At 35.5% G+C, this 24,810-nt stretch overlaps 1 protein-coding gene across 3 annotated transcripts in view; it reads left to right on the forward strand.

Moving 5' to 3' along the window:
* LOC141291688 (ankyrin repeat and SAM domain-containing protein 1A-like) overlaps positions 1-24,810 on the forward strand; it is a 116,302-nt gene that overhangs the window by 13,579 nt on the left and 77,913 nt on the right. For 2 of the 3 annotated variants that reach the window (XM_073823847.1, XM_073823848.1), the window contains exons 6-10: positions 473-529; positions 2,234-2,354; positions 6,463-6,506; positions 11,734-11,833; positions 20,096-20,595. In XM_073823847.1, coding sequence (XP_073679948.1) covers positions 473-529; positions 2,234-2,354; positions 6,463-6,506; positions 11,734-11,833; positions 20,096-20,595 — 822 coding nt within the window. The remainder of the gene's footprint in view (positions 1-472; positions 530-2,233; positions 2,355-6,462; positions 6,507-11,733; positions 11,834-20,095; positions 20,596-24,810) is intronic. The other variant, XM_073823849.1, reaches the window with a different exon arrangement.

Genomic DNA, 24,810 nt, shown 5'->3' on the forward strand with positions numbered 1-24,810 from the left:
CTGCCAAAAAAGGGCTTATCATACTTAGTATTTTTGTCTTGTTTCTTAAATCAAGATGCATTTATTAGATAAGAAAAATGCCACAAGATGTTTAGTCTTGTTTCCTGGGGAAAAAATAAATAAATTGAGTGCATTTTAAAATAAATAAAGTGATCTGCAAGTGGGGTAAAAACCTTCACTTAATTTAAAATTCACTTCATTTAGATTGTTTTCACTAGGAAACAAGACTAAATATCTTGCATCATTTTGCTTATCTAGTAAATGCATCTTGATTTAAGAATTTTTAGATATTTTGACTAGAAACGACAAAAATGCTAAAATAAGCCTTTTTTTGCAGTGAGATGCATCTGAAGATTTGGTGTAGGACAGTTCCCTCCACTAGATGGAGACTTTGAATAGTCATTCTTTGAGTGTTTCTTTAAAAAAAAATAAAGAAATGTTTGATAGTATATTACTCAAATGGTTCTTACAGAAAGAGCGACATCCTCCACAGAATCAGCCCGCACAAGATGAGGATCTCAGCTCTGAGGTAAAATCCCAATTCAGAGATGCATTGTTTGATTCACAGTTTACAAAAATCTAATTAAGGCTGGAATCCCTAATAAATACCTCTGGGAGAACAGCTCAGTGTTTCCATGTGGCAGATGTGATTTAGCCTGCTGCTTCCAATATCTGCCTCCTTTATCATCTGATATTTAAAACAAAGTAATGCCATGGCATTTTGCTACAGTTTATAGTGAATGACAAGATCTTATGATCTTATATAGATTCTCATGATCTATATTTAATGTCTACAGTGCCTTGCAAAAGTATTCAGACCCCTTCATTTTTTTTCACGTTTTGTTGCAGCATTGTTAAACTGCTGTAAATTACTCTTTTTTTCCACATCAATCTACATCTCATACACCATAATGACAAGGCACAAAACAGGTTTGTAACAACTTTGCAAATTTATTGGAAATAAAAAACTGAAAAGATCCCGTTGCATAAGTATTCATACCCTTTTCTGGGACACTCGAAGTTTAGCTCAGGAGCATTCATATTGCTTCTAGATGTTACTACACTTCGAGTGGAGTTAAACTGTGGCAGATTTATTTGAATGAGTATGATTTAGAAAGAACCTCTCAGAAAAGGTCTAACAGCTGAAAATGCATATCAGAGCAAAAACCAAGTCCTGAGGTCAAGATAACTGCCTGTAGAGCTCAGTGACAGACTTGCGTTAAGGCAATGATCTAGGGACGAGTTCAGAAACAAATCTGCTGCATGGAAGGTTCACAGAAGCATTATCCATAATGGAAGACGATTGGAACAACTAGGACTCTAGAAAATGTCTGCCAGCCCCATCCAAGCTGACAGAGCTTGAGAAGTGAAAAGGTGAGGCAAAGAATGGCAGATAATTGCTAAATGCAGATGTGCAAAGCTTGTCGCATCATACCCAAAAAGACTTGAGGCTGTAAAGGTGCTTCAACTATGTACTGAGTTAAGGGTATGAATACTTATGTAGTGTACTTATTTCAGTGTTTTATTTTTAATACATTTGTAAAATTTGCAAATCTTTTTGCTTTGTCATTATGTGGGAAAAAACTAATTTAAAGCAGTTTAACATAATGCTGCAACAAAACAAAACGTGACAAAATGAAGGGGCATGAATACTTTTGCAAGGCACTGTATATGTGAGTGTTGTGAGTACATAATGAATAGAAATTCATTTGCAGCAGTGCACATGATGGTAGAGAGCCGAAAACAATGAATATTGCGGGAAGAGGCTGTTGAATCTTGTCTTTCCACTCGCTGACTGCTGTTTCCGCACGTCTACCCAAATCAAACAGCATCCTCATGAATATTAATGCTGTGGATCTCTGCAACACACAGCAAACCTTCTGTCTGAAAGACGTGGGAGCCCATGACCAATACTAAAACACTCCACCTCTGTCTTTGCGGCTGGATACAGAGATTTGCAACTTTTGAACACTTCACTTAGTTTTATGAACCACTGGGAACTGAAGACCTTTTTGATACCTTCATGCAGTGTCAGCAAAAGGATCACTCACTGGACTGTGTCATATAAATGTCAGCCTTTCAAACTTAATACTGCTATCCACTGTTATTAAAACGGTCATCATTTTCACTGTTCTGCTGCTCATAAAATGTTCGGACTGTGAAATAAGCGACTGATTTTTATATCAGCGTTTTCTACATCACTGAGTCCATCTTTCTCTCTCTTTCTCTGTAGGCGGTTTACACCAACAGCAGTGTGGATGAACGCGTCGAGCCTCTGGAAGAGGAAGACCACACTTATGAACTGTTAGTCACCGCACAGACCAAAATCCCCAACAACACACAAAGCAAAGCAGGTACATGCACATTTTCCTTGGTGTTCTTTTGTTCTGAGACCTCACATGAACTTCGTAAATGTGCCTCACTTCTTTGTTTATTAAACACGAGCTAATTCGCATATGCCTTTCCCAAAAATGGCAGTGTCATCAAGGAAAATAATAAGTGCCACATTATGTTATGGTACAACAGATGTTTCATATTTCTATTCTTTGTCTTTCTTTAGTCAAACAGTGATGACAAAACAGTATTGTTATCGTAAACTAAAAATAATTATAGACAAAAGATTTAGCTGCAGACAGCAATTAACGGGGTTCAGGCATTTTAAGGCATTTAAGCCTTAAAGGAGTAGTTCACTTTTAAAACAAAAATTTACAGATAATGTACTCACCCTCTTGTCATCCAAGAGGTTCATGTCTTTCTTTCTTCAGTCGTAAGGAAATAGTTTTTTGAGTGCAACATTTCAGGATTTCTCTAAATATAATGGACTTCAATGGTGCCCCCGAGTTTGAACTTCCAAAGTGCAGCTTCAAAGGGCTCTAAATGATCCCAGCTGTGGAAAAAATCTAGCAAAATGATGGTTAAAATGATGGTAAAAAGTATATAAGTTGTAAATGTTTTTAGAAAATAACAGATCGTTTTGCAAGACAAGACCCTTCTTCCTCGGCTGGGATCATTTAGCCCTTTGAAGCTGCATTTAAACTGCATTTTGGAAGTTCAAACTCGGGGGCACCATAGAAGTCCATTATACGGAGAGAAATCCTGAAATGTTTACCTGAAAAAACACCATTTCTTTACGACTGAAGAAAGAAAGACATGAACATCCTTGGATGACAGGGGGGTGAGTACATTATCTGTAAATTTTGGTTCTGAAAGTGAACTACTCCTATGAAAAAATACATTATATAGGAAGCCTGTAACCACCAGTGTTTTTGGCAAATCCAGGTAATTTACCAGAGAAATATTATGTTTTTTAGTGTTTATGATTGTTATGGCACCAGCTGTGGTCCAATAAAAGCATTGCATGCATTGCATGTGCTGACCAGATTTTGTGAAGTTTTGAGTTTCCGTTTAGGGTTTATAGGTTTTTGGGTAAATTTGGACAGGCCCCTTTTCTAAATTACCCTGTTATAGCTTCTTTATGTCAGAAACATTTTTTGATAGTTATTGACTTGAAGAGTCCAGAAAATTGTACTGCAGTATTTTCCAGAACCTCTAGTAATCCTTAAATGCATGACTGTTTCACCAATCATTACATATTCTGGTCTTTAGCGACCCAGACATGTATATCCAGAACGGATGAATCTCGAACAGCTGCAATAGCAAAAACTCTCTTGATATTTTATGAATGATTACAGAAGAATAAAATAAAGCATATTTTGTTACCTTTTGAACTTAGAACGGTTCAATTTGAGTAGATGATTTTATGATTGCCATCCTCCTCAGAGCACACTTCCACAGTACGTTCAGCATCTGGCTCATATTCGCGATCTCAACCGTATTCGAAAAAATAGTTTTCAGTGACTTCAGAATCATTATTTTGATCGCTGGCAGCTTATTCACCACATCCACCCCCAAATGACAGTGACATTTATGTTTTATTGCATAGAGAAATTGCTTTGCAGTAAAGCCATTTAGACCAATTAAAATTTTGCTGATAATATTCTTTTGTTTTATGCCTGCGATAATTATGAGTGAAACACCACGTCATTATTGTCTATCAAACAGTGCCACCTCGAGGACTAAAGATGACAGATTTACACAAAAAATATATACTTGCACTATTACATAGCTCAGGTCTCTAATGACCCTATACACTTTTTACAAAAAATGAATCAGAAAACAGACATTCTTTTATATTTCATATTTTTTCTTGTTTTATTGTTCATAATGAATAGATTGGGGGATACTAAGAAAGCTGGTGCCAAACATAAAAAAAGGAAGGAGGGAGAGGGTAGTAAATGACGTCCCGGGTCGCTAAAGACCAAAGGTTAACCTTGGTCTAATAGGTGCTCATCAGCCAATGGCGCAATGTTGTTTTTGACAACCATCTTAGATTTAGTCTTAGTCTTAGGGCGAATTCCAAACGGCTATTTTGCGCCCTTCAAGGGCACTTCTAGAAGGGGACGCCATTTGTAGGGACGTTCCAAACGAAAGTGAGCAACTTAATCCCTTCACGAAGGGCCCTTCCAGAAGGCCGTTAGCGAAGGGAACATTCCATGGTCACTTCACGGAAGTGATTTCCGTTAGTGATCACGTTTGCGCAGCGTTGTCAAGGTAACATTTCGTCAGTCATTCCCTTCGCCAAGGGAGTTCCAAACGGTTAAAAGAGACAGAAATGCCCTACTCCCTTAAAAGAACTCACTTCAAAGGGATCTGCCCTTCGGAGGGAGTAGGGCGTAGGGATGCGCACTTCCATTTGGAATTTGCCCTTAGTCTTTTGGACTAAAATGGTTATTAGTTTTAGTCAAATTTTAGTCACTTCTATATGTGATAGTTTTAGTCCAATTTTAGTCGACGAAAAGTCAAAAAGGTTTTAGTCTAGTTTTAGTCGACGAAAAGTCAAAAAGGTTTTAGTCTAGTTTGAGTCAAAAAAAGGGGGAAAAGTAGTCTTTTAACAAATTAATGTAGGTCAGTAAGTATTTTGCTGTTGGGTAGTGTCACTTAAGTTCTGAAAATAGCAGATCTATAGTTCAACACAATGTGAGCTTCCGGATCGACTATTTTCACCAATAATTACAATAATGAAGGAATGTTTTAAAACATAAAAGACAAACAAGGATGGAATGCTAAAGCGGCTTGCCATACTAGTATGACAAGGAGTTTTTAATGCTAAAACGGCTTGCCATAGCGGCAGATATTTTCCGGTTTTAATTGGCATGCACAATAAGCAGAAATGTCATGCATTTTAAACGTCTGACGGACCACCCACTAACATTTTCGTCTATTCTCGTCTCGTCAACGAAAACTCACACACGTCTCGTCATGTTTTAGTCATCAACGAGCCATTTTTATGTCGTCATCGTCTCGTTATCGTCATGGAAAAAAGGGGCGTCAACGAAATGATTTCGTCATCGTCATCGTTGACTAAAACAACACTGCAATGGCGGCCATGTTTTTTTGTAAATTCACAAATGTCTTTATAGACACTTGTGGCACTTTGGGCCAAGACCGTACACAGTGATTTTCATGTTAATAAAACAAATGGGTGCGTAGATATATCAATTTTTATGTTTTTTCCTTCTTTTAGCGCCAACAAGTGGCCAAGCTCTTTGATTTTTGTCCTGTGACCTCAGATTGAGCTTTTACAAGTGTTCTGAGTATATAATTCCGTTCAGGAGTTAAAGGCATTTTACTTAAAGTGGCCTTGCCCCTTTTGAACATTTTGGCGTCCCTTTGCGGCAGTGAGTCGAAAGTTCAATATATATTTTTTTTTAATTATTGATATTCACTCTCCAGAGTATGTTTCTGCACTGGTTTAGTTCCGATTGGGCGAAAAACATAGAACTAGTTCACAAAAGTAGGTTTTTCAAAAAAAGTACCCACAAATGTAATAAAATGTGTTTTGTCTTTCTGGTCCTCGAATCTGATTGGCTGTGAGGAGTGCAATATTCTAGTAATATCAGAACTCCAAATCTACTATAATTTAATAGATAATACTGTTTTTGTGTCACGGAATGTAGTTTTAACAGTTTCTTAGGCATGCATATACTTGTTTAGCTTTCAAATATGTGGTTTGTTAATAAAGAAAATGTGTATTTGAAAATTTGCTTCAATGTTTTCGGAGATGTGAGCTCCAGATATCAGCGGGCGTTCAGTGTTCATGAACCCACCGAGAGCAGCCTTACCTCGGCCAGATCTTCTGGAATTTGCCGCTGGCTCGGATGTCTCTACAGCGGTTAAATATGACATATAATTCATTGTTGTTTGAAATATTACGAGTAGCCGTGCGCTATTGCTGTATATCGGCACGCTGTGATGTGATATACTACAGATATAGTAATATATCACTATTTCAAAAAGTTAGAGAATCTTAAAAGTGAAGATATGAGTATGTCATAAACTTTACAAGATGTGCCTGTAATTTGCTGTATTTTACGTTGAATAATTTTAAGTCTTTATCTCCAGATGTGGATGTCTCATCCAAGTCTTCCAGCAGTGTCCTACCTCAGGTAAGAATATTGCTTATTTGGCTTGAGCTTTGTTTCAAAACTTACTGTCTCCTACTGTACCTAAATAGTCAGCTGCCTTATAAGGCAACATGCTAACTGCTATGACACCTCACAAGTGAGTGTTAGGCAGCAGGGTATCTTGCTTCACACAGGACTTGACACTCAATGCATTCCAGTAGAGTTTGATTTTAGCTTTTTGCTTAAAAAAAACATAAAATGGAGAGCACACACAAGTATTGGGTAAAGCTTTATATTATTGAATTAAATATGCTTCTTTTTAATTTACATTTCTCTTATTTGCCATCTTATATTTTGTGTTTTTGTTAGCTTGGCATGGTGTCTTTATGGATTTCCACCCTTGCGAAAGATGCATGTTATGCTGTCTTAGAATTTGGCTAAAACAAAGTATATTAAAAGGCAGCGAAATTGAGTTTCTTTTCAGATGCTTTAAAACCTTTGTTTGCTAAAGTTTGCTTGTTAAGCTTTTGCACTCCTTAAATTAGGTTTTGCATTTGTTTTGTTTGCTGACCAAATGTTTGCTCACTAAATGTCACTAAACCTTAGTCTTTGCTCACTGAACTTTTACTTTTGATCATTAAACTTTTGTTTGTTTGCTAGACTTTTGCATTTGCTCTCCAAACTTTCATGTTTGTTCGCTAAACTTTTGTTTGTTCACTAAACTTCATTAAACTTTAGTTTTTGTTTGTTAAACTTTAGTTTTAGTTTTTTGCAAAACTTAAATTTTTGCTTTCTAAACTTTTGCATTTGCTCTCCAAACTTTTGTGTTTGTTCGCTAAACTTTTGTGTTTGCTTATTAATTTTTTTTTGTTCATTAAACTTTAGTTTTTGCTTTTTGCTAAACTTTTGCATTTGCTCTTCAAACTTTCATGTTTGTTTACTAAACTTTTGTTTGCTTGCTAAACTTTTGTGTGCTCGATAAATTTTTGCATTTGCTCTCCAAACTTTCGTGTTTGTTCACTAAACTTTTGTTGGCTCACTAAACTTTTGCATTTGCTCTTCAAACGTTCGTGTATGCTCTGTAAACTTTTGTTTGCTCGATAAAATTTGCATTTGCTTGCTAAACTTTTTTTTTTGTTTATTAAACTTCAGTTTTTGCTAAACTTTCATTTTTGCTTGCTAAACTTTTACATTTGCTCTCCAAACTTTCATGTTTGTTCGCTAAACTTTTGTTTGTTCACTAAACTTCATTAAACTTTAGTTTTTGTTTGTTAAACTTTAGTTTTAGTTTTTTGCTAAACTTAAATTTTTGCTTTCTAAACTTTTGCATTTGCTCTCCAAACTTTTGTGTTTGTTCGCTAAACTTTTGCGTTTGCTTATTAATTTTTTTTGTTCATTAAACTTTAGTTTTTGCTTTTTGCTAAACTTTTGCATTTGCTCTTCAAACTTTCATGTTTGTTTACTAAACTTTTGTTTGCTTGCTAAACTTTTGTGTGCTCGATAAATTTTTGCATTTGCTCTCCAAACTTTCGTGTTTGTTCGCTAAACTTTTGTTGGCTCACTAAACTTTTGCATTTGCTCTTCAAACGTTCGTGTATGCTCTGTAAACTTTTGTTTGCTCGATAAAATTTGCATTTGCTTGCTAAACTTTTTTTTTTGTTTATTAAACTTCAGTTTTTGCTAAACTTTCATTTTTGCTTGCTAAACTTTTACATTTGCTCTCCAAACTTTCATGTTTGTTCGCTAAACTTTTGTTTGTTCACTAAACTTCATTAAACTTTAGTTTTTGTTTGTTAAACTTTAGTTTTAGTTTTTTGCTAAACTTAAATTTTTGCTTTCTAAACTTTTGCATTTGCTCTCCAAACTTTTGTGTTTGTTCGCTAAACTTTTGTTGGCTCACTAAACTTTTGCATTTGCTCTTCAAACGTTTGTGTTTGCTCTGTAAACTTTTGTTTGCTCGATAAAATTTGCATTTGCTTGCTAAACTTTTTTTTTTGTTTATTAAACTTCAGTTTTTGCTAAACTTTCATTTTTGCTTGCTAAACTTTTACATTTGCTCTCCAAACTTTCATGTTTGTTCGCTAAACTTTTGTTTGTTCACTAAACTTCATTAAACTTTAGTTTTTGTTTGTTAAACTTTAGTTTTAGTTTTTTGCTAAACTTAAATTTTTGCTTTCTAAACTTTTGCATTTGCTCTCCAAACTTTTGTGTTTGTTCGCTAAACTTTTGCGTTTGCTTATTAATTTTTTTTGTTCATTAAACTTTAGTTTTTGCTTTTTGCTAAACTTTTGCATTTGCTCTTCAAACTTTCATGTTTGTTTGCTAAACTTTTGTTTGCTTGCTAAACTTTTGTGTACTCGATAAACTTTTGCATTTGCTCTCCAAACTTTCGTGGTTGTTCGCTAAACTTTTGTTGGCTCACTAAACTTTTGCATTTGCTCTTCAAACGTTCGTGTATGCTCTGTAAACTTTTGTTTGCTCGATAAAGTTTGCATTTGCTTGCTAAACTTTTTTTTTTGTTTATTAAACTTTAGTTTTTGCTAAACTTTCATTTTTGCTTGCTAAACTTTTACATTTGCTCTCCAAACTTTCATGTTTGTTCGCTAAACTTTTGTTTGTTCACTAAACTTCATTAAACTTTAGTTTTTGTTTGTTAAACTTTAGTTTTAGTTTTTTGCTAAACTTAAATTTTTGCTTTCTAAACTTTTGCATTTGCTCTCCAAACTTTTGTGTTTGTTCGCTAAACTTTTGCGTTTGCTTATTAATTTTTTTTGTTCATTAAACTTTAGTTTTTGCTTTTTGCTAAACTTTTGCATTTGCTCTTCAAACTTTCATGTTTGTTTGCTAAACTTTTGTTTGCTTGCTAAACTTTTGTGTACTCGATAAACTTTTGCATTTGCTCTCCAAACTTTCGTGGTTGTTCGCTAAACTTTTGTTGGCTCACTAAACTTTTGCATTTGCTCTTCAAACGTTCGTGTATGCTCTGTAAACTTTTGTTTGCTCGATAAAGTTTGCATTTGCTTGCTAAACTTTTTTTTTTGTTTATTAAACTTTAGTTTTTGCTAAACTTTCATTTTTGCTTGCTAAACTTTTACATTTGCTCTCCAAACTTTCATGTTTGTTCGCTAAACTTTTGTTTGTTCACTAAACTTCATTAAACTTTAGTTTTTGTTTGTTAAACTTTAGTTTTAGTTTTTTGCTAAACTTAAATTTTTGCTTTCTAAACTTTTGCATTTGCTCTCCAAACTTTTGTGTTTGTTCGCTAAACTTTTGCGTTTGCTTATTAATTTTTTTTGTTCATTAAACTTTAGTTTTTGCTTTTTGCTAAACTTTTGCATTTGCTCTTCAAACTTTCATGTTTGTTTGCTAAACTTTTGTTTGCTTGCTAAACTTTTGTGTACTCGATAAACTTTTGCATTTGCTCTCCAAACTTTCGTGGTTGTTCGCTAAACTTTTGTTGGCTCACTAAACTTTTGCATTTGCTCTTCAAACGTTCGTGTATGCTCTGTAAACTTTTGTTTGCTCGATAAAGTTTGCATTTGCTTGCTAAACTTTTTTTTTTGTTTATTAAACTTTAGTTTTTGCTAAACTTTCATTTTTGCTTGCTAAACTTTTACATTTGCTCTCCAAACTTCCATGTTTGTTCGCTAAACTTTTGTTTGTTCACTAAACTTCATTAAACTTTAGTTTTTGTTTGTTAAACTTTAGTTTTTGTTTTTTGCTAAACTTAAATTTTTGCTTTCTAAACTTTTGCATTTGCTCTGCAAACTTTTGTGTTTGTTCGCTAAACTTTTGCATTTGCTTATTAATTTTTTTTTGTTCATTAAACTTTAGTTTTTGCTTTTTGCTAAACTTTTGCATTTGCTCTTCAAACTTTCATGTTTGTTTGCTAAACTTTTGTTTGCTTGCTAAACTTTTGTGTACTCGATAAACTTTTGCATTTGCTCTCCAAACTTTCGTGGTTGTTCGCTAAACTTTTGTTGGCTCACTAAACTTTTGCATTTGCTCTTCAAACGTTTGTGTTTGCTCGGTAAACTTTTGTTTGCTCGATAAAATTTGCATTTGCTTGCTAAACTTTTTTTTTTGTTTATTAAACTTTTAGTTTTTGCTAAACTTTCATTTTTGCTTGCTAAACTTTTACATTTGCTCTCCAAACTTCCATGTTTGTTCACTAAACTTTTGTTTGTTCACTAAACTTCATTAAACTTTAGTTTTTGTTTGTTAAACTTTAGTTTTTGTTTTTTGCTAAACTTAAATTTTTGCTTTCTAAACTTTTGCATTTGCTCTGCAAACTTTTGTGTTTGTTTGCTAAACTTTTGCGTTTGCTTATTAATTTTTTTTTGTTCATTAAACTTTAGTTTTTGCTTTTTGCTAAACTTTTGCATTTGCTCTTCAAACTTTCATGTTTGTTTGCTAAACTTTTGTTTGCTTGCTAAACTTTTGTGTACTCGATAAACTTTTGCATTTGCTCTCCAAACTTTCGTGGTTGTTCGCTAAACTTTTGTTGGCTCACTAAACTTTTGCATTTGCTCTTCAAACGTTCGTGTTTGCTCGGTAAACTTTTGTTTGCTCGATAAAATTTGCATTTGCTTGCTAAACTTTTTTTGTTTATTAAACTTTAGTTTTTGCTAAACTTTCATTTTTGCTTGCTAATCTTTTGCATTTGCTCCCTAACCTTTTGTTTTCATTCAGTAATCTTTCATTTTTGCTTGCTAAACATTTGTTTTTGTTCACTAAACTTGTGTTCCTCTAATTTTTGCTTTCTAAATGTTTTTTGCTCACCAAACTGTTATTTTGTTAGTAAACTTTTGCATTTGCTCTTTAAACTTTTCCATTTGCATGCTAAACTTAAATTTTTGCTTGCTATACTTTACTTTTGCTCGCTAATCTTTCATTTTTTCTTGTTAAACGTTTACGTTTTCTCACTAAACTTTTAGTTATGCTGTCTTAGAATTTGGTTAAAACGAAGTATATTTGAAAGCAGCATAATTGAGTTTCTTTTCAGATCCCATGATGCTTTAAAATGCAGCCTGCGTAGGAAGCTTTGTTGTTCATTACTTTTTCATCACTTTTATTTGCAGTCTCACATCTGTCACGCTGTCCGAACACTGTCTAGTGTGCAATAGACAGTTAATTATCGTCTGTATGCAGCATCTGTTTTGTGCATGCATGTTTGTGTGTGTGATACAGACACTGTTTGTGTGTGATCGTGCATCTGACAGACATCTAGACATTCATTAATGTGTGGATATGGTGTTCTTTTTTGCAGAGAAAGACTGCCGCACACATTGACCTACGACCTTCAGGGTCCAACACAAACACTCTGCAGCCGCCTGCAGCTCATTTTAGCACAGGACAGACGTCTGGAGGTGAGTGTGTGTGCATGTGTGAATGCTTAAGGAGCTCACTTGCTAATGGCGCTATAAAAACTAAGAATTATTTTCTTTTTACGGTTTTATTGCTATTGCCATGGTTGAATAACAATAAGCAGTTGAGTGACAAATACTATTTAGACTTGTATGTAATATGTATCAAACAAATTAAGACCTCCCTGTTCTCTGCTCTATAAAATGCTTTCCATTTGTCTAAGGCTTGTACTTTAGGGCTGCCTTTAAAGGAGCAGTTCCTTTAAATATTATTTACTCACCCACATGTTTTTTTTTTTTTTATATATATACGGAGCCCCTAAGGGACATGGGGACAAAATTAGATGGGAGGACAATTATATTTCAATATATATACTTTGGTCTAACAAAATCTTTGAGTTCCGCCAAGAAACTTAGCATTTACCTGTTACCCTTGAACTTTTTCATTCCCCCCAGAAACTTTTGCGTTTGTGTGTTAAACTTTTGTTTGCCTGCAAAACTTCAGCATTGGCTTAATAAACTTCTGCGTTTACTTGCTAAACCTATGTGTTCACTTGAAAAACTTTTGTTTCTTAGCAAAACGTTTGCACTCATTTTTCTTACAAAACATTTACATTCCCCAAGAAACTTTTGTTTGATCTCTAAAGCTTTGTTTAATCGTTAAACTTTTGAGTTTGCTTGTTAAACTGTTGCATTCCTCCAGTAAAATTGTGTTTGCTTGCTGAACATTTGTTTGTTTGCTAAACTTTTTTTGTTCATTAAACTTTTGTTTGCTAAACTAAAGTTTGCTAGTTAAACTTTTGCATTTTTTGTTTGCTCTTTAAATGTTTGTTTACTTGCTAAACCTTAATTTTTATTTGCTAAACTTTTTTGCTCACTAAAGTTTTGTTTACTCGCTAAACTGCTTTTGATCATTAAACTTTTGTTAGCTTGCTATACTTTTTGTGTTTGCTCGCTAAACTTTTGCATTTGTTTGTGAAACTTTCATTTTTGTTCATTAAACTTTAGATTTTGTTTGCTAAACTTTCATTTTTGCTTGTTAAACTTTTGTTTTTGTTTGTGAAACTTTCATTTTTGTTCATTAAACTTTAGATTTTGTTTGCTAAACTTTCATTTTTGCTTGTTAAACTTTTGCATTTGTTTGTGAAACTTTCATTTTTGTTCATTAAACTTTAGATTTTGTTTGCTAAACTTTCATTTTTGCTTGTTAAACTTTTGCATTTGTTTGTGAAACTTTCATTTTTGTTCATTAAACTTTAGATTTTGTTTGCTAAACTTTCATTTTTGCTTGTTAAACTTTTGCATTTGTTTGTGAAACTTTCATTTTTGTTCATTAAACTTTAGATTTTGTTTGCTAAACTTTCATATTTGCTTGTTAAACTTTTGTTTTTGTTTGTGAGGAACTTGTGCAAACTTTTGCGTTTGCTCACTAAACTTTGTCCGCTAAACTTGTTTTTGTTCAATAAACTTTAGTTTAGTTTTTGCTCACTAAGTTTTGCTTTTAGTCATTAAACTCGTTTGCTTGCTAAACTTTTGCATTTGCTCTCTAAACTTTTGTGTTTGTTCACTACACTTTTGAGTTTGCTCGCTTGCAACTTGTTTTTGTTCAATACATTTTTTTTTTTTTTTGCTAAACTTTTTTTTTGCTCGTTAAACTTTAGATTTTGCTTGCTAAACTTTTGCATTTACTTGCTAAACTTTCATTTTTGTTCACTAATCTTTAATTTCTGCTGGCTAAACATTTGTTTTTGCTCACTAAAGTGCATTCCTCTAATAAACTTTTCATTCGCTCTCTAAACTTTTATATTTGCTTGCTAAGCGTAATTGTTTGCTCATTAAACTTTGCTTTTGAACATTAATCTTTTCTTTGCTTGCTAAACTTTTGTTTGTTCACTACACTTTTGCATTTGCTTTGTAAATGTTTGTGTTTGCTCACTAAACCTTTGTATTTGCTCTATACTTTGGTGTTTGCTTGCTAAACTTTGTTTTTTGATAATGAAGCTTATTTTTGTTTGCTAAACGTTTTATTGCTCACTAAACATGCATTCATCTAATAAACTTTTGCATTTGCTTGGTAAACTTTTGCGTTTAGATGCTAAACTTTTGCGTTTGCTTGCTAAACTTTTGCATTTGCTCTCAAGTCACTTTATGATGAAAATAATAAAAGGAGGAAGAAAAAATAAATATATCTTCAAGCTTTTTTCAAAGCATTTCCAAGTGAATATAAAAGCATTGAAATGTAACTTTCCTTCCATTTCATATTTTCCCTTTAAAGGCTCTGTGTTCCAAACCTGTATGCTGTATTTTTTTTTTTTCTGTGAAACACAAATTTTGAAATTTTAACAAATGTTTGTGCCGCACTTTTCCAAAGTTCCAAAGCTTAAACTCCAAAAAACACAATTGAAATGCCCCAAAAGTTGTCCAAATGTTCATTATTTCAAAAAAGATATTTTGGTGCAAAAATATTGGTAGGATGATAAAAAGTAGACACATGTCTTATGCCCCTGTGCATTTGTCCCGATTTGTCTCTGTGTCCCTCTCTGATCCTCCTAAAGTCATCGCTCAGAAATCCTTGCCTAACTTAGAACAATGTTTACTCAGTGTAACACGACTCTAGTTAGCATTACCAAGAGAATGCCATCCCGACTCGGTTGCTTGCTACTTTAAAGGCAAGTCTTATAAAGAAATGGTTAGAACTAAAATATAAAGCCATTCTATTGTAAAATAGTATAGAATTCTGCTTTTAATATGGGTGCTTTATCATTGTTGTGTGTGATAAACGTCAGTGGAATATACATTAAAGCCTCACACTCTCCTCGTGTTTCAAAACAAACAGCAGAACGACTCTCTTCGTCTCCTTGCCCTTCTCGTCCCCCGCCAAGCTCCATAGAGCTCAGCTGCCACCTCCACAGCCGTACTGTGCTCAGCACCTGTCAATTACGCTGCAGGAAATCGGCCTGTAGACACACACTAAATAACAGGGCGTGAGCTCGTCAAATTTCTCATGTCTGGGTCTCACAGCGGGCGCTATGCGTTGACGTATTGAAATCTTGACCTTAGTGTTTTGGAGACGAAAGCTTCACCCTAAGAGCAAAATCATGTTGTGTGTTTTAGACGTCCCTTCCCTCTTTTAATAAACACTTCTCGCTGTTGGCACACGCTTAGAAAGCTCTTAGAGAGGAGATCGCAACAGCTGAACGATGAACTCAGCCCTGTTACCCTAGAACATTCAGAGGGGTGACATTACTTCAGTTCATCAGATGTCAGCACTGCTCCAGTGTGCTTGGCTGTGTTCGAAATGGAAAAACGTTGTACACTGTATTCTGCCTACTATTTGGTAAGAAATCACATTTCATTTTAATCCGTTTGCATCCTAAAGGTTTGGTCACATTTAGACTTTAAGACGTTTTGTGGACAGCAGACTGAAACGTACTAGGTTTAGAAACATCTATGGTGTTCTTTGGCTTGGAACATGCTCATACTGCTTGTATTTAATTGAACATTGGATGATTTAACTAGTGCGTGCTTGTAGTTACTGGAAACGGACGTGTTGTTTGAGTAAACACCTGAGTTTCTCTTGGAGAAATGCTGTCAATGTGTATTGTCAACGCTAATGCCTCGGGTTTGGATGGAGAACAGCTCTGACTTCATCTTCTCCAGAGGGTCTTGTTGATTTAAAATGACGTCACAGGTTGGCCTTCGGGTCACAAATGCAAACACAGAATCAAATCTTGGGCTGTCTGTGTGTGTATGTTTTTAGGTGTGTCACTTACATGAGGAAATTGATTGGACTCATGGTTCTGGCCTTGTGTGTCTGTATGTTCCTCCAGCACACCCGCCAGTGCCTCACAGAGTGGGCGGTTTGTTCAGCCCCAAAGCCTTGGAAAACGTGAGACATGAAGTTCTCAGGAGAGAGTTGCTGAAGTGTAGTTTATCGTAAACCAAATATTAGAGCTGAGTTGAGTTCATTTGAACAGAAACTCAGAAGGTTCCAATGCTCTAATTGTGCTTGAAGATCCAAATTTGGCTTTGGACTTCAAAGAACGACCCAAAGGTTAGTCTTGGTCATATTTTTTGTTCTGCTTGTATAGTTTTATGCTGTTTTCAAGGTTGGAAGCTCTTATTATCGTATTATTATTTTTAAGCTATTTCTGCATTCATTTTGAAAGATGTACATGCATGACTGAACATAGTTGTGAACTTTGGTTTATCTGCTGACATCCTGAATAATAAAAAATCCATTTTATTGGCACCTTGTTGAAGTTTGTACTATGTACATCTATGTACAATGTTACAAGTGCTTGCAATGAGTTTGTGTACTTGCGTACAGAATGTTTCTGGCTTTAAGCTCTGACATGGCTGACTTGGTTTTCTTGTCACCAAACACCGTACGTAACACCAGGATATCTCTCTGGTATGGTGGCCGTTTGCCCAGCTGCCTGGCTCGTATCAGGAACCTGGAGTTGGATTTATCTCTTGGTCTATGTGTACGTGTTTGCCAGTTGAGGCATTTCAGTGGCAAGTGCAGTGCGTATACAGAAGAGAACAAACCAGAGGAGTATTTTTCACTTGTCGCACTTGGGAAAATACATTGGGAGTGTTTGCCCTTGTAGTTCATTCAAAATTATCGCCAAAAACCATCTATGCGTGAATGATGTGAATGTTGGCCAGCTAGTTGCAATTGCACAGTCCCACTGTTTATACTTGCGTTTCTGTCGCGATAGCAAACTCTGATCCTAAAGAGGGCGATAAAGGGGCGTGTCAGGTCTGTTTAGCTGTAAAATCTCTTTGATGAAGAACTTCGGACATACTGCATCCACCATATTGTTATTAGCTACAGATTTGCACAAAACTTTTGTGATATTTTAAAAATGTTGATTAAAAAAACTACTGCAAATGACGGTGTTTTCGTTAACTGATGACTCATGATAAGTCATGGGGACAGATGTTGGTAGGTTTGCGTATATCACAGCCACCGCATTAGCCATCATTATTAATCGAAGGAGATGTAGGTGTATATCTTTAGCAAAGTAGCGTGGAAAGCCGTTTCTGGGACGTTTCTGAAACGTGCTGCAACACGGCTCGTATAAACACAAGCATTGACTAGAGTGGCAGCAATCAGCTCAGGCAACCATGTCGGAGCCATGATGTGCCACAGAAAAAAATAGTTTCCATTGCAGATTTGTGAAATATTCCAAATTTCAAATTGCTTAAAAAATACCTTGTGAGCATGAAAATATTTGACATGTTTCCATTGGATGTATTTTCAATTTGCACAGTTTGAAAGGTAATGGAAATGCAAGAGTCACGTGGCCATCATTTGTGTCGTTTAGCAGACGCAACTTGCAGATGAGGACAGTAGGAGCATATTACTACCTTAATGGTACATATTGCTACTTTAAGGTGCCTTTAGGGGTAAAGATGTTACAAAGGTGTCACTTTGAAAAAAAACTGCCTCAGTGATAGAGCTGCACAATTAATCGTTAAAAGATCGCGATCTCGATTCGACCCCCCTCACAATCTTAATCCAGCATTCATACGATTCAGCCAATTATATTTTATTTATATTTTACAAAACTTTTGCTAGCCTAATTACTGCACAGACTGCTGTGAGCTGATGCAATGACAGGTTCGCTGTTCTCTCCAACATTACATAACCATTTAAACTTCATCTTCAGCCCACATTCTGTCAGATGCAATTCATGGTGCCTCTGTCTCAATATCCTGTACAACGCGGCATTCATTCACTCACGCAGTGGCGTAATTTCCACTCGGGACACGCTTTTCAAAACCCCGTTGGTGTTCACACACTTTCAAATGGTTTTGTTAAAGTAATCTCTGGTATTGTAGAATGCACGCTCAGCGCCGTCGAGAGTTTCTCGCGGTTGTTAAAACGAAACCAAAAGTAAACCGCACGTGCATTCAAAAGCTATTTGCATTTAGAGAGCGACTCCCCAATGCGCGCAAATTAAGCTACATAAAATATCTAGGCTGTAATTAGTATGTGGGCTAAAAGTTGTGTAGTTGTGTAGATAGCTCTGTATCATGCTTGGAAAATTTGGTCTCTATTAGCACTTTGAATATTGACAGAGTAGTACTTTGATCGATTTATGGACCAGCAGAGCAATGGAACCATATATGAGCATGACGATCCATTAACCCCTTAACTGTTACTCCCATTTTTCAACAGAGACGTGAAAATGAAGAATTGAATCTTAAATCTGTATAATTCATGGACAAGAATATTTAGTAATTGATTCTGATGTACATTTTCCATGTTAATGCAATGTCTGATTTTAAAATGGCATTCCAAAGGATGAATTTTGAAATTTTAAGTTTTCATCTGATATATAATTTCTTATTATTTCTAATGTGTAATAGGGAAAAAGGCAACAAGAAAGTCTGTTTGTGAAAAAGGTCAGAACTCCTGTTATGAAGGAGATTTTTGAGGTGCACACTTGTCATAAATTAATCTATGAAACTCTTGTCATAAATTATTTTCTTGCATAATGTGTAACACAAAACAAATGTCAAATATCTATTTAGGAGCCTTAGACCTTTCCAACAATATATAGTTTGTCATGATTAGATTAGGTTTTATTTGTAAAATGGTGAAGTAAACTTGGGCATCCCACAGAGTGGACGCTGGCAGCCATAAAATGTTGATAGGTTAGTGTTTCTAGCTAAGAATCTTTAAATCGATTTCTCTGACATAATACCTTTGTATGTTTATTTTTTAATGTTTAATGATGTTTTTTTTTTTACATTATTTTTCATTACATTTCTTTAAATTTAAAGCAAAGTTTATTTTGTCTTATTTCACTGCTATTTTACTGTTGTTTGATAACCTAATGTTCAGGGGTAAATCTTTAAAATAAAAAAGTTTCCAGAATCGTGAGAGAATCGTGATCTTTATTCCGAGCAAAAAAATCGTGATTCTCATTTTATTCAGAATCGTGCAGCTCTACTCAGCGACAAGCTGTTGTACCCCTGAAGGTCCAGTTTTTGCACATTTTTTTTCTGTCGAAGGTTGATGTTATTTTTCAGGTAACTAAAATAACCTTTTGTAACTTGTTCCGCAAGATTTGGCATGACAGTAGTTGACCTAAGAGAAAAAAAAAAGTGAGACAATAAAATAACATATAGTACTCTCAAAGTGTACACCTTTGTATGTTCTTTACAACTAAAATGTTCGTTATAGTACCGTAAATGTACATATTACATTTACATTAATTTAGTAGACGCCTTTATCCAAAGTGACTTTCTAAACGAGGAAAATATTAGCATATTACTACCATAATGGTACATATTCTTACTCTAAGGTGCTAGTATGCACCCTTTAGGGGTAAACATGTTAAAAAGGTGTCACTTTGAGGGTACTGTCCCAGTGACAAGCTGTTACACACCTGAAGGTCCAGTTTTTGCCATTTTTTTTCGAACATATAGTAGTTAATGCTATATATTAGGGAAGTTGGAATATTCTGATTGAAGGTTGAGTTTTCAGGTAACTATCTATAAAAAGAACATTTTGTTTTGCTCTGGCATGACAGTAGTTCACCTAAAAGAAAAAAGTAAGACAATTTTTGCTAATGTGCACTATATCGCCCCCTGTGGCAGTGCCAAGAATGCAGTTCTCCTTGAAATCAAACTTGGATATAAGTATTCATGTTCTTGGGTATAGTATTTAAGGCGAGAGAGAGAGTGTAAGAAGAGATCTGTAAGTGTTCTGTTTTGGGAGATGGATTTTTCATAATCACAAAGCAGGGATTTAATTTTTAAGAACCCAGTGCATAACAGTGTGGCACAGTGGTGTTTGTGAGAGAGGGGAGAACGAGTGTGTTTCTTTCACAGTCATCTCTGTAGTATCCTGTTTCAAGCTTGCCACTCATAATGAAGGGAATCCTTAGTGAGGCATAACTTCTCTGGAAGCAATCCTTATAAAGCTGTATGCTTGTTAGCAGTGCGAGAGGGAGAGGGAGAGACAGAGAATAGAACGAGCAAGTCACAAACAGATCTCTATGGAGAAAAGTCAGCTGCTCATAGTCTGCTCTTGGAATTCTCTAACACAGACACTTTAGCATTGGTGAGCCCAACTTTCTTTCTGTCTGCATTTCTTTCTCCCTCCCTTTTCCAGTCAGAAAACAAAAACAGATCTGTTTCAGGCACTGGACAGTAGTAGAGTGGGCGGTTTCATGTTATCTGGTCTAGATACTGCTCCACAGTCTGTCTGTAACTCTCTCACTCTCTCCTCTGTTCTCTTGACAGAGAGCTCGTCGCACGGTCAGGATATAAGCGCTGCAGTTCCCGAGCAGTTCACTGGTCTGCTTCACGGTTCCTCGCCGGTGGTTGACTGTCGGGAGGAAGCGTTCAGACTGCCGTCCTCTGGAGCGAAGTCCGCTGAGGCTTCCAACACTTCAACATCTGCAAGCTCCGCCCCTCCTCCCCATCCCAAATCATCGGTCACCATGGAAACCATTCTCCAGGACACTGACCCCAAAGCTATCTATGCCACAGTCCACAAAGAACCACGGGATTCATCAAAACACAACTCGCCGGCTCGCGATTCTCCGCTGACGAGAAGGATGCCACCGCCGGGCGATCTCAAGTTAGCGCGTAGCCTTTCGAAGTCCGACTCCGACTTGCTGGTGTCCCCACCCGGTGAGGAAGAGACTGGGTTGGGCGGCCGAAGTGAGTCAGTGTCCAACTGTAGCGCCACCAAGAGAAGACTGGAAAAATCACCTTCGTTCACATCAGAATGGGACGAGGTAAGAGCTCCTTCTTGTGGCCTGGATGTATCATTCTTTTTACATTGTACAAGCACAAAATGAGTAGAAATCAATTGGAATTTCAAACACCAAAAATGTTTAAATGTCATTGATAGGTGAAAGAGAAAATAAGCACAATCCTCAACAAATTTGCCTTTTGTTGGGTATTCTTTAGTATAAGGGTCGACAATATACTGGTAGACACGATTAACTGGTAGAAATTTGTCAACCGGTACATATGCTACATGGTCACAAAAATGTATCGTTTGCACGTGTTTTTAGCATTGTGATTTAAAAAAAATGGGTTTTTATGCTGTTCAAATGCAATGAGAAGCGAAAGAGAGCTCAAAGAGAATTTTGCTATAAGTGTGCGCTGTCTGGAACGTTGAATGGTTGGCGTTGAACGGTTAAATTCACACTTGTATCTGTCAAAATGCCCAGTTTTGCAAGTATCCACATAAACAGTGTTGGGCAAGTTACTCTAAAAAAAGAATAAATTACTAGTTACTACTCAACAATGTAATTAGATTACTGTACAAATTACTCTCTCCAAAAAGTATTTAATTACTTATTACTAATTACTTTCAAAATCCTACATCAACCTAGACAGATTAATAATACAAAGAAAGACATGAAATGGTTCTTTTACTTCTTTCAAATTAATAATAGATACCTACATAATTTATTCTGATCACAGATTAGCGTCCAATTCTCACGATTAACTATGACTTTTGCCTCAATATACTCCTAATTACTGCTTATTAGTACTTAATAAAATAGTTAAGTTTAAGAATTTGGTAGGAATTGGTTGGGATTGAGGATTTAGAATAAGGTCTTGCTGAATAAAGCATTAACCCTAACAGCCAATATCCCAGTAATATTCATGCAAATTACCAACTAGTGAGAATTGGAAACTGAAGTGTTACCAATATTCTTATTCTTACCTCACCAAAGTATTTAAAGTAAAAAGGGTTCATAAAAAGCATGGATTTTAAGGGTAGACTTACATAAATAAATAAATAAATAAATAAATAAATAAATAAATATATATGTATGTATTTATTTATTTATTTATTTATTCCATGGAATGTCTGGATACTGGATTCTGATTGGCTGGCAGGTGTGCAGTAAAACCGTTTAATGCACAGGTAGTTCCAAGTCAGTTTAATCACCGTTCTATATTAATGCACTGCTTTAATTGACACACGCAAACGCAGAGAGAGAGAGAGAGATCGGAGATCGCATTGTGCTGTGCACATACATAAACTTCTTGTCAGCACTTCCCCGCGATTCTTATTGTTAAAATATCCTAGATACTAGATCGCTACATTATATTCCTCAGCAACGAGGTGGTAAAACTGCGGTTTTTGAATGAATTCGTTCATGTTTTATGGGGACATTCCATAGGCGTAATGGTTTTTATACTGTACAAACCGTATTTTCTATCACCCTACACCTAAACCTAGCCCTCACAGGAGATTGTGCACACTTTTACTTCCTCAAAAAAACTCATTGTGTATGATTTATAAGCTCAGAAATGTCCCCACAAGGTCAAAATTTACTGGTATTCCTATCCTTGTGGGGACATTTGGTCCCCACAACGTGATGAATACCAGTACACACACACACACACACACACACAAACACAACTGTCATCTCTGCCTCTCTCTCGGTCGATGGATAATTTACTGAAACAAATGCTAGAATTCATTCAAATAAATGTGATCTTACCGCTCTATTTCATGTCTGTGTCTGATTTGAAGCAGGCAGAATGCTAGAGCGGCGTGTCATAACTGACGAAAATAACCGCCTTTTTATCTATTCAGTTAAATATTGCGCTGCAAAGAGCAGTACTAGTTTTAACTTGTCTTTAACTTAGCAAATGACCATGGAATAAGCGGGATAATCAACGGCTTGCCGTGCATTAAAGGATTTAAAATGCACTTCGCGTCGGGTGGTTATTAGCCTCCACGTCGTGCATTTAAAATCCTTTAATGCACGGCAAACCGTTGATTATCCCTTGCTTATTCCATGGAATGTCTGAATACTGGATTCTGATTGGCTGGCAGGTATGCAGTAAAACCGTTTAATGCACAGGTAGTCCCAAGTCAGTTTAATCACCGTTCTATATTAATGCGCTGCTTTAATTGATGCATGCAAACGCAGAGAGAGAGAGAGAGGTTGAAGATCGCGTTGTGCTGCACACATACATAAACTTCTTGTCAGCGCTCGCCCGCGATTCTTATTAAAACAGCCTAGATACTAGATCGCTACATTATATTCCTCAGCAACGAGATGGTAAAACTGCTGTTTTTGAATGAATTCGTTGTTTGTAGAGACTGTCATCTCTCTCGCCTTCACACTCTCTCTTGGTCGATCGATAATTTACTGAAACAAATGGTATAATTCATTCAAAAAAATGTGATCTTACCGGACTATTTCATCTCTTTGTCTGATTTGAAGCGGGCAGAATGCTAGAGCTGCTTGTCATAACTGACGAAAATAACCGTCTTTTTTATCCATACGGTCAAATTTTGCGCTGCAAATATCAATCCTAGTTTTAAATTGTCTATAACTTGGCAAATGACCATGGAATAAGCGGGATAATCAACGGCTTGCCGTGCATTAAAGGATTTAAAATGCACTTCGTGGAGGTTATTAGCCTCCACGTCGTGCATTTAAAATCCTTTAATGCACGGCCAACCGTTGATTATCCCTTACATATATATATATACCATGAAATCGGTACCATGAAATAAAATTGCTCATATTGTGATATAAAATTTTGGTCATAACGCCCAACACTAGTTTAGCACATTGCACATTTGAGAGTTTACATTAGTCAAAAAGTCAGTTTGAGGTTTTAAAGTAGTGCTGCAAAGTGATTAGTCGCGATTAATTGGTTCAAAATAAGTTTGTTTACATACTACCTGTGTGTATCCTGTGTATATTTATTATGTGTATATATAAATACACACACATACATGTATATATTTAAAAAATATTGTATGTATTGTATGCATTTTGTAAGTAAACACTTGTATATAATTTATATAATATATAAATATAAATAGTTTACATATAAATCTAACATATTTTTCCTTCATATATACATGTATGTGTGTGTTAAATATACAAAGTACACACAGATGTATAATATGCAAACATGACTTTTATTTTTAATCGATTAATCATGACTAATCGTTTTGCCGCCTTAATTTAAAGATTATTAATCATTGTTTATTATTCAAAAAAATCATAGTTTTAGGAACATTTGTATTGGAAAATAGGTTGGTCAACTTCAGTATTGCATTTGAGGAGCTTTTGGTTCACACAGCTCTTATTAAAATAATATCCAGTACTAGAAAAATAGTTTTAGCCGAGATTATAACGTATTATCCAATATTCTAGAAGTTGTTTCAGTTTTAGATCCAATTTTAAAATATCATATAAATGAAAGGCTAATTAGGCTTAGTTTTTAATTTGATTACATTTGGCTTCATCGTTAAAAGTAAATCTTTAATTTAACTACAAGTGATCAAAACCAGTGTAATTCACAGAATCTGTTTGTAATGGCACAGATAATGTTAGTAGCTGGGGAAATTTATGAGATGCAGGAATGAATGGTAAATGGTGACCTTTTCAGTCTGTCATTTCTCATTCTGCAGTGACTTAAAGGGAAATGTTAATGCAAATGCGGGTTCATACAAGCATCCTCTTTTTCAGTTTAGGATCTGATGTTGTCTGATAGTTTTTCTGGAATTTGAAACAGGAATTCTTTTCATGGACCACAGAATTGTACATTTCTGTGGATGTTAAAGGAATGCTCTGGCTTCAATACACCTCTTCTTTGTTATTCACGTTATTTTCAGTGTCTCAACTTTGTCGTAACAGCATTCTGTTATTAACGTCTGTAAATCAGGTCAATTTCATGCATTGTCCAAGCATGGATGCTTCCAAGAAAGGAGGTGTTGTACATTTCTTGTTTACATGGGGCTGAGCAGGTAGCTTGCCAAACCATTGTCTTGAATCTGCCGTAGAACATAAACTTGTCTCCTTCCCGTTGTCTGCATATGTTCATGATGTCAGATGATGAAAAACGGCCAGAAACAGTCTAAACAAAAGCCATCTGCTACACTTGTACCACTAAGTGCAGGACAAGCCTCATATGTTTAGAACAGTAGTCCCACCACAAAAATGATAGTTGGTAAATTT

The sequence above is a fragment of the Garra rufa genome, chromosome 18 (assembly GCF_049309525.1).
Source record: "Garra rufa chromosome 18, GarRuf1.0, whole genome shotgun sequence".
Lineage (NCBI taxonomy): Eukaryota > Metazoa > Chordata > Actinopteri > Cypriniformes > Cyprinidae > Garra > Garra rufa.